Below are 10,645 nucleotides of genomic sequence, written 5' to 3'. Positions count from 1 at the left end.
ATCTGATAACCTCTGTTTAACTACAGGTCTGTTTGATTTACATCAAATTCATGTAGGGTTAGTAAATTAAAAAAAAAAAAATTGATGGAGAGATGTTATGCAGATCGCATTTCAGGCAAGGCTCCATTAAGATCCTTTGTCTTCCTGCTGGTTCATCTATGAAGACCATGTGAAGTTTGCGCTTCTTTTTCCTTGCCAGATCTCACCCTCTGAGATCCTAAAGTGTAACAGAATTTACCTTTGCTTTCCAATTCTTATTTACTACTGCTACAAGAAAACACACTAAAATTAAATATGCATCATCCCTCTAGAAGATTTTTTTTAAGCTTTATTAAACATATACTCTTTAGAACATATTTAAAGACTTCTACAACCTTGAAGGAATCATATGTAAAAGTTATTTTCAGTACTAAATCATGTAAGTAATTGCTACTCACACACAGTAGCTGAATGGTAACAGAGGTGGCCGCTGGTAACTGAAACAATGTGTAGAAAACAATTTCACTAACAACTTAAAACTGTACAGCAGGAATAAATAATCTTCCGTCCTGTACAACTACAGTTTTGTACTGAAGGCAGAACTGGTCTAATAGTCTGTTTCTTTTTCAGTAATAAAGTATGTACCTTCTGAAGTATATAAGAACCCCATAACTTTAAGAACAGAGAAAACGAAATAGCTCAGGTGCATTTCCACATTACTAGAAGCTGGTTTATAACATTAAACGGCCATCTCCATTTTAATAGGTGGATGAGGGTTATAATCTTCAATCTGAAAGTCTTCTGCCTTAAAGTCACTGATTTCTTCAACCTTACGAAGAATTCTGAGTTTGGGGAAAGGTCTTGGCTCCCTCTGAAGCTGAAATAAAAGAAGCTTATTGTATAAAACCAATACTTGAAGACAGAGATTTCGTGCGATAAATTAGATCTCAATCTCTCAATTCAGATTATACCATGTAGAGTTTCCCTCCTTCCCAAGAATATTTATACTCAAAAAAAACCCCCAAAACAACAGTTAAATTGAATCTACTTTAGTATTTTGACAGGGAGCAGTAGCATAATTTTAAAGTGGATTCCCTGATCATCCAAATGCAAGCATATTCAGTTTGCAGTGCAGTTCTGGTGGTTACAGATTAGATTCCTTCCAGAGGCAACTAAACTGGAAATTCTGACCCAGATGTGCATCAGATGTGCTGCAATTTCTTAAAGGAACATTCAGATCTGAACCAGTAAGTAGTTCTCTGGATGGTTTTGAACCATATGAATGGAGAGGACATTCAGTCCGAGCTAAGTCTGATTTGCTCCTACTGCAACGATTACTTCTTGAAGAAAATACAGCCTTATTCAGCCAAATACTAATACTGATTAACTCTATGAATTGCTAAGTTATCCTTTTCTGATATACTACAAATACATTTTATTTTGCGTTTGTCTGTGTTAGGCAGAGTGGTTTTGTAAGGTTTTGGAATGATGAAGTCAAAAGTAGGGGTGCAGACTCTGGATCTCTAATTTGGTTCTAGAATAGTACACTGATGTACATTTCAGTCAGGTTTGTATTGTATTTCTGCTTGCGACCCAAGTTGAACAGAGGTTAAGGTGTTGCAACTATTTGGGTAGAAATTAGAAGAAAATCGAGACAGATATTTGCAAAAGGATATCTAAATAATAAATATCAAGATAACTTTGTATTGAATAACCATTGTGGAAGATAGAAGGATACAAGAATACAGATTAAGTACTTACTTGAACTTTTAGAGGTTCCACATGATTCAGGTATATGTGAGCATCTCCTAATGTGTGTATGAACTCTCCAGGCTGAAGACAAAGGAGAATACATGTGTTTTTCAAATATTCAGGTTTCAAGAAAGCAAAACATTACAATGCTCACAGTATTGATTCTTAGCATCCTACATCTAATGTGGAATTGCAGCTTCTGTACTGGATTATCAAGACAACCTTACAAGCTTAGAAGGACACTATCTTCCCAGATTAATGCATAATTGATGAAAAATGTCATGAAATTTCCACTAGCTTACTAAAAAACTTATCTTCAACATCCTGCTAGGATAATAGCTTTGGTAAATGTATGGAGCACTGCTGATCTGCCCACCAAGATGGAAACCGATGGGACAGTGACAACTAGCTTTTCCACTCCACTTCTAATAAGCAGGACTTACCAAAGCTGGTTTTAAACTAGTTGCCTTAGCCACTACTAAACAATGTAATTTGTGGCAGTGGAGGTGTCAGTCACAGGCTAAACCCCAAAGCACTTATCAAGCATCCAGATGGGTTTTGCGAGCTTCCAAGTTCTTTGACTTAGTAGCCTCTAGGCATTCTAATTTAATTAGGTAAGTTTTATCAGCTATTTTACTGGCCTCTGACCAATGCAGATCAATCCTTAGATATATGATGATAAAACCCACCAAAGCTGTGAGAGGAAGCAGCTGAGAGGCAACAGCTGCTTAATGGACATAATATTAAACTTCACTTTTTCTAGTACCTCGGCTTAATGTCTTAGGTATGTCTGCAATTGCTGTGAAGTCCAATTCTTCTCTTCTTCCCTATTTTAAGTTCCCCTTCCTGCTGCTGGTAGCAGGAGGGTCAGGCCCAAATGGCCTTGCTAGTATAATTTTTTACATGCTCTAAAGGGGGTTTCACTTGTACAAGATTGTGGTGCATTTAAATTATTCTGCCAGATTACAAAATACAGCTCTGGAATGAGAGCAATTGATACTTGAGCACATACTACCACTCTACATAATCATCTACAGTAGGAAATGAAAAAAATACCCAGCTGAAATTACAGCTGGAAGTTAAGGGGGCAGAATATCCAAATTGGAACCTTGACAACAACCACTGAGCTACTGTTCGCTTCCAATAAAAAACACATGCTACAAGATTTAACCACTTGCATGTTTCTATCTCATAAGGACAAGTGCTCAGTTCAGATCCCTAAAAAGTACACTAGTGGAACAGGTCAGTTTTGATGTTCAGCTAAAAAGACCTGGACGATCTTCTGTCTGTTTGACGTGAATTTAAGAATTATTACATTGCTGATCTTAACTGCCTGTACAAACCCAAGACAATTCACGTTAAATTAACGAGGCCCTTTCTTATACATATTTTAGCAAGATTTTGAGCAGGATGTTCATTCCACTTTTTCTTGGACATGAATGACAGGAAGTGCCTTATCTTTCAGTCCCACGCTTCTCAGACAAGATTAAGTAAAATGATTAAATAGCCTACCTTTAGCCCTGTGACATGGGCAATCATATAAGTGAGCAGTGAATAGCTGGCAATATTGAAAGGCACTCCTAGTCCCATATCTCCAGACCTCTGATAGAGTTGGCATGACAATTCACCATTGAGAACATAGAACTGGCAAAGGGCATGGCATGGAGGCAAAGCCATCAGAGAAATATCTAGCAATTGCAGTACAGGAAGAAGAGGGAAAAAAAATTGTAACAGCATTAGTGTTATAAATATAGAAGACACAAAACCTGAAAAAGCACTTTATGAGACAGTAGAGAGCAAAAATCCAACTGCACTATCATTTTGTTGCTTCTTCTCTTGTTTAAAATCACCTGCTGCCTACACAATTAAGTCTGGTTCATGACACGCTGTCTCCTGGGCTGTATGACCAGAAAAGCCATAAACAGATATTCCACAGAGCAGATTTATGCCATAATGCTGCATAGCAGTTTAGTTTTACTCACCTCGGTGGGACACGTGATTTCCCTAATGGAAGACATTAAGGGTAAAATTAAGCATGTACTCTAAAGCGACTTCCAACTGCTTCATCTTACTCTCTTCCCATTGCCATGTGCCTTTACCACTTGTTGAGACATAAAAGTAACGATCAATAAAAAAATAATAATCAGAAAACAAAAGGTCTTTTGAGTGTTTATACACACTTATAAGTGCAGACAGTACAATTACAGCTTGGTAAGAAAAACTTTATCCAGCTATCTCCTTATATCTGACAATATGTAACCTTAAAAATAACAGCAATGGCATATGGCATCCCCTTTCAGAGACACGAGTCTGCTGTGTCTCTGGATGACTTTTTTTTTGTGCGTAGATCTACTGCTGCTGAAGTTAAACATTATTTGGCACTAGCTCTTATTTAGAAGAAATAGAGTGAATGGCTATCTAGACAACCTATGGTCAAAGATGATTAAAAGGCAAACAATAGTTTAGTTTTCTAGTTCTACGATTTTTGTTAAGTTTACAATTTATTATGTGGCTAAAAAAACAGACACACTGCTTTGGTATTGTCTTTTTTGGTTTTGTTTTTTTAACCTTTTCAAATAAGAATCATTGTCTTTGAACAGAGACTGTATGTCCCAGACGCTGGTAGCCAGGTAACCCTCACTTTCACCTGAAGGTAAAAACTTTGAAGTAATGGTTCAAAATTTTTGAGGTCTGAACATGAGAATTAAGTAGAAAGATAATCAAGCTTATAACCCCTGGCCATTTTTACTGCATTCCTGATAGTTTTATAAAGAGTACACAAGGACACCAGCTGGAACTGACTATTGACACAGGATTAGAACATAGTTTAGCATAAAGCAAGATAACGTGCAACTGCATTTACTTAAAGTCTGCTGTTCTATACCTTTGGGATTCCAAGCACACATAATGATTCTTCTGTCATCTGGATTGGTTTTGATCATTTCAATCACTTTTTGCAACTGATCAACTCCTTGGTTGGAGTAATCTGAAGAGAGATACCAAGTAAGATCTAAGCCGGATAGATTCAAGTCACACTATTTTAAAGCCCAGCCCACATCCCACTGAAAAGTGATACCCAAATGACAACCTCTGAAGATTTTACTGTAACTTTGAAAGTGATTAAATTTATCAGTTGGCACCCTCCAAACATAAGCTATTCTTGGTCTTCCCTAGGGTACTCTAAGGCTTGTAAAATTCTCATTATGGTATTTTCGTATGTTCCCCATCTCTTTTGTATGCTTTGAATACCTTTAGCACCCACCAAAATAGGACCATTCCTATTTAGAACATTTTATACAAAGCCTCAATAACTTGATGTTTTTCAAGACCAAATAAGAAGTTTGCATAAACACTACATCCCAGGAAACAAAAGCTGCAATACTAAAAATTAGCCAAACAAAGTATTTTTATCATTCATGGTGACTTGTTACCTGAATAGGACAAAAGCTGTACTGGAACAGGCAAGGTATTACAACCTAGTTATTCATGGTATTCAAACTAATTTGCTCAATGCATTTCTGGATTAAGATGCCTTTCTAGATGTTAAATGTGCCTGCTACAGTGCCCTTTCTTTATAAAAAAAAAAAATAAAACTATGCCCAGACCAGTAATGTGGGGTGCTGGCACCCTCTGCATGCTCAAGAGGAAGTTCTTGGCAGATGAATAAACACCTTCATCTACCACTTACAAGGTCATGTATGAAAACTAAATTTCCCCAGCACTTAGTGCCAGAAGGGAACTTTAATCATGTATAGCACAGGATATTACACTTCACTCAATGACGTTCGCAAGCTGATTTTTAGGTTCAATACCAGTTATATAAGAAACTCACTGGAATTAACTGAACCTTAGAATGGATTCCAGAACAAGAGAGTCATTAGTTGTTACTCATTGTTCTGAGTCATGCCAGTGAATCAGTATGGCTGGTAACTAACTTTTTCTAATAACTCTTACTGCAAAGCAACACCAAGTAACAGTCACAGGGAGACCCAAGCTGCTAACAAGGGTGCTAACAAGCATCTCAGGGAACTCTTCTGCCAGCAATACTGTGCCAGAAGCCTTGTCAAATGGTTATGTTAGCTCCTGAAGCTAATTACCTATCTATTAGTAATGCAACCTAAGGAAGTCTATTAGTAATGAAACCTATGGGAATTCATGTTATTCATTTTTTCCAAATTACGTTATGCCTCAGACCTTTTGCATTCAGGAATGTGAAACATTTTAGTAACTTTGTTAGATGTGCCAGTTCACAATTTGCATCATTTTTGTCAGCATAGAACTGTGTTCTGCCAGCAGCCAACATGCCAATAAGTCTAGTATCTGTAACTTAAGTGAACTTTGAGACTATATTGACAGAAAAAAGAAAAGAGGAAAAAAATATAACTAACCATGTTGTTAATCTGAGTTAAAAATCACACCAACCAGATAGGGAACATCTATTTTTGACTCTTTTTTTTAACAGCAGTCCTCTAAACATTTGTACATCCTCTCCTTCAGTGAGTTAGAGAAGAGTCATCAAGAGACTTCAGAGTAAGTTTAATGAGCTGGTTCCACTGAAAATAATACCAATAGGTACTGCATCACATCATAAGTTGCTACAGCTATTCTGTCCACAGCATCATCAGCTATGGATATATCCTACTGTGTTCCAACTGCAGAATGGAAAAATCTTTCTCTTCCACAGTCCCAATGAATGTAGTGTGCAAATGTCAGTTCTTGCCACCACAATTTATGATGGAAATTAGGACCCTGCATTGGTATTCAGAGATGGCAGCCTGTGTTGCACTGCTATCAGAGAGAGCTACCTCACATCTCTGGACTGCAATAGACACACATCCTTCCAGCTATCAGTGACCATATGTGCTCTAGATTGAAGTAAAAAAGGCAATGTATGCCTTGTGGTTGGTCTGTTCTACAAATGCCAAACTACAATACACAAAGCTACATCTTTCAGGATAACTAGACTTTGTTTAAAAAAAAAAAAAAATTTACATTACCCTTCTCCAACACTATTTATTCTGGCTACCAATTCACACTGTGAACAGTCCCTTTAACAACAGTCCACTCCACCCAGGCCTCTGCAAGTGACATGTCACAGTTGTCTCACTAAGCAATCAAGACTGTATTTGTATGTAATTACCTGCGTGCATATCTTTGTATTCTGCTCCAAAGTGCCTCCACTGGAAACCATAAACTGGTCCCAAATCCCCCTCCTCTCTGGTGCTGAAACCCTGCTTATCCAGGAACTCACGTGACCCGTTAGCATCCCAAATCTTCACACCTTTTGCAGAGAGCTCTTTGGCATTTGTAGAACCCTACAAAACATGGACAGTAAGAAGCCTATCTCCTAATTCCAACACAAAGGACATTATTTGAAACATCTGAAACATCTGTTTCAGCTTTGCAGGTCTACAGTATTTCTCCACTTATAAAGGATGAAACAGGATGATTTATGTACTGGATGAGGTTCTTGCACCTGATACAATAAAACTTAGGAGCAACATACTAGGATGAAGTTTGAAGTACCATGCTGACATTTAACTTGGGATTCTTCTAATTTTGTGAATGCACAAACAGTACAGCCTCAAGGTCAACTCATACGCGCATTTGCAGACAACAAGATTTTACTTTACAGATGGATGAAAATAGACAAACAAAAAATTTATGGCCTTGATGTTGCCTTTGCCAAGATATCTACAACGAGCTTAAGGTCTTAAAAATCCCTTTGTTAAAATGACAAATATGACAAAATGACCCAGCGTAATTTCACTGAGTTCTGTCCAAATCAGCACACTCAAAAATCCAACACAAGAAAGTGTTCCATTTTGGGGAGTGTCTAGTCTTTTATATTTTTAAGAAAATGCATGTGTATTTGAGTCCTGCTATCTAGCAAATGGCTAGACAGACTTTCCCATACCTGCACCATGCCACTACATATAAAGGAACACTTACCTCATAATGTATTATCTACCATTGAATTTTAATACTCTAACTACAGCTATATTAGATCTCAGGTTTTTGCTACTAAAAAGCCTACTGTTTAAATCAGTCTTATGTTTCACCTCTGGTTCCGCACTGCTTATTTCTGTTCAAATCAATACAAGCTATCTCAGTATTAAATAGCAGATCATTAAGCTGCCTACAGTCTACTTCATATTATTATTTCTTATTCAAACACTAATAAAAGACTGTACTAGGTTTTATAACTGTGGGATATAGTCAGATCAGCAAAGTAACTCACTATTTCAGACTACTTCCCTTACAAAGAAATAGCAGAAAAACTCTCCTGATTGGTAACAATGCAATAGTCTCCACTAAACCGCACAGGATGTCTTGAAAATCATGGACTTCCACGTGTAGTCAAAATATTATTTGGCTGCATTTCTGCTCTGTCGTATGAACGGAAACATCTGCAGTTACCCCAAGTTCCTTAATTCACACTAGTCCTTCTGTTAATACCACTCTCAGGCACACCACCCACAGAGACATCCCAATACTGAACCTTGATGAACCACAGCAGCTCCTCCAGCACTCCTTTCCAGAATACCCTCTTTGTTGTCAGCAGTGGAAACTGATCTGAAAAAGAGTTGCAGAGTGTCAGAGGTAAGCAGCCTTTCTTAAGGGTGGACAGACTTTGGGTTTTTTTATCCACACAGGGGGTAATGCCACCATCTGACACGCAGAGGTTTGGATATGAAGGAAGGAGCTGGGAAAGACTGTGTAATTCTCATATTCAGATCAAAGAAGACAAGAACCTGACTTTCATTTTCCTGGACAATGGGATAAGATGAATTACCTGTGGGGACTTGGATGAACTCTGCCGTGAGGGCGCCACGGTGCAGCATAAGGATGTATGCATAGGCATTCACAAGGGAAAGGGGAGGCTTAAGATAAAATTGTGGGCAAATCTATTTCACAACCATCCTTCCTACTATGTTTGAACGGTAGGAAGGACCAGGACAGGCTACCTCAAGATCTAAACCGCTTGTTCACCAGGTAACAGCTATGCGGCAGGGCCGGGCCGAGCCCTTGGGCAAAGGGAGAGAAGGTGTGCGAGTTGCCGCAGGCTGGCGGGCGGGGAGAGGGCAAAGTAGCCGACAGGACGGGCCGAAACGCCGCTACAGCCCCTGCAGCGGGTCCAGCCCCGGCCCCGAATGGGGGAAAGCATTGCCCTCAGCGTGCAGGTGGGGGATAGCCCCGGGGAAGAAGATGGCGCAGGGCGGCGACCGCCGGAGCCGCGGCGGGCAGGGGTCGGGGGCCGGGGCATCCCGCGGGTCCCTGTGGTGCCGACCTCTCAAGCTGTACCGCGCCTGCATGCCGAAGATGGAGATGGTGCCGGTGCCGGTGCGATCCTCTTTCCGGTGGCCGTGCTGCAGGATGTGCCGGACCTGCCGCAGGTACTGCGGCTCGCCGGCCTCTGGCAGCTCCCCCTCGGCAGGCATGTCGGCCGAGAAACACCCCGAGCGGCTCCCTCCGGGCTGGGGTGTGCTCCGGCTGCTCTGCTGTCCCGCTCCCGCCGGCCGCTTCTCCTCCGAACCCGCCAACGAGCTGCCTTTCCCGCCAAGCAGCGGGAAAAGGGCGGGCAGAGCGCGCGCAGCCGCCGCCTCCCTCCCGCCCTCTGCCCGGCCGGCCGCGGCCCTTCCCTCGCTTAGGGCCGTGAAGAGCGGGTGGGTTGTGCCTGCTTCTTTGTCGCCCTTGTAAACTTCTTCGCCTGGTGCTGGAAAGCCTCCACAGCCACCCTCTGCGGCCCCCGACGGGGCTTGTCCCCCTGGCGGAGGGCTGGCCCGAGCCCCTAAGTCCGTGCTCCACGCCATACTGACTTTAACTCCTTCTGCCCCCAAGGGCAACACAGCTGCTCACCAGCCTCTTTCGTGCTGGAAAGTGCTGTTGGCATTTGTTGGACTTTGCTGGAGAGGGACTTTTTACAAGGGCATGTAGTGATAGGACATGAGAGAATGGCTTTAAATAGAGAGAGGGTAGACTTAGATTAGATATTGGGAAGAAATTCTTCACTGTGAGGGTGGTGAGACGCTGGCACAGGGTGCCCAGAGAAGCTGCGGCTGCCCCATCCCTGGCAGTGTTCAAGGCCAGGTTGGACGGGGCTTGGAGCAACCTGGTCTAGGGGAAGGCATCCCTGCCCGTGGCTCGGGGTTGAAACTTTGAGGTCCCTTCTAACTCTAACCATTCAATCATTCTCTGATTCTATATCTTCCTTCTTATTTCTGCAACCTCAGGCATCCTGTTTCAGAGCCGAACAAGGGTAAAGACTTTGGCTGGGCCTAGCACACCACACGTGTCTGGTGAGGGGTTCCTGCAGCCAGGGTATGCTGAATCGCCGAAGCCCCGAGTGCAGCCCAGTGCGAGCCTTCCTCATCTTTGGTGCGGTCTCCTGCAGTGCCATGTCCTACATACAGGCTCGCCTTCTCTGTTGCAACAGTGTTACAGTGACCTGCGCTTTTAAAGATGAGATCCTTTTATGCCATGCCTTGTCAGCTGCTGACTGCTTTGTATTTTATTTACACATTGGCTTTCTCACTAAGGGTACTAGTCAGCACTTGCTTTTATTGAGTTTCATCTTGTTGATCTCAGCTTCTCTCCTGTTTCTCAATGTCATTTTGCATCCTGACTCGTGTCTTCCGCACTGATCACAACTGCTCCCACTCTGGTGTCTTCTGAAAATTTTCTAGGTATGCTCTCTCCGTTAGTGAAAACAGACTGACTCTTTGAATATTTATTTGTTACTATATCTTACAAGTCAAGCATTTTGTAAGAGTCACTTATCTCTCAGATAAAGCCCAGCTATCTGACACCTGGTGTGATTGCAGGAGTTATGACTGCTAATCTCCCATCATTAGGAGCCTGTAATACAGGCATATACAGCGGAGGTTGACCGGAACAGAGGACTGTGGATTAG

The 10,645-nt window shown here is 41.5% G+C and overlaps 1 protein-coding gene across 1 annotated transcript; it reads right to left on the bottom strand.

Moving 5' to 3' along the window:
- Nucleotides 1-288: 288 nt before the first annotated feature.
- Nucleotides 289-9,300, bottom strand: TYMS (thymidylate synthetase). Its single transcript, XM_030496599.1, has 7 exons — nucleotides 9,023-9,300; nucleotides 8,234-8,307; nucleotides 6,872-7,046; nucleotides 4,616-4,717; nucleotides 3,244-3,419; nucleotides 1,741-1,812; nucleotides 289-856 (listed from the first exon to the last, which is right to left on the bottom strand). The coding sequence occupies exons 1-7, from the start codon at nucleotides 9,171-9,173 to the stop codon at nucleotides 719-721; spliced, it is 888 nt and encodes a 295-aa protein (XP_030352459.1). The 5' UTR covers nucleotides 9,174-9,300; the 3' UTR covers nucleotides 289-718.
- Nucleotides 9,301-10,645: the final 1,345 nt, after the last annotated feature.

Source organism: Strigops habroptila, chromosome 1 (genome assembly GCF_004027225.2).
Source record: "Strigops habroptila isolate Jane chromosome 1, bStrHab1.2.pri, whole genome shotgun sequence".
In the NCBI taxonomy this organism is placed as follows: Eukaryota; Metazoa; Chordata; class Aves; order Psittaciformes; family Psittacidae; genus Strigops; species Strigops habroptila.
Note: the sequence above shows the minus strand (reverse complement) of the source record. Positions and strands in the feature narration are given on the sequence as shown.

What these genes read in the sequence shown, in the direction of transcription:
- TYMS (XM_030496599.1), bottom strand. Translation starts at nt 9,173, where the DNA reads ATGCCTGCCGAGGGGGAGCTGCCAGAGGCCGGCGAGCCGCAGTACCTG. An exon ending in GGCGCGGTACAGCTTGAGAG is followed by an intron (nt 8,308 to 9,022) that starts GTCGGCACCACA and finishes ACTCTTTTTCAG; the next exon opens with ATCAGTTTCCACTGCTGACA. An exon ending in GTGTGCTTGGAATCCCAAAG is followed by an intron (nt 3,420 to 4,615) that starts GTATAGAACAGC and finishes TGCAATTGCTAG; the next exon opens with ATATTTCTCTGATGGCTTTG.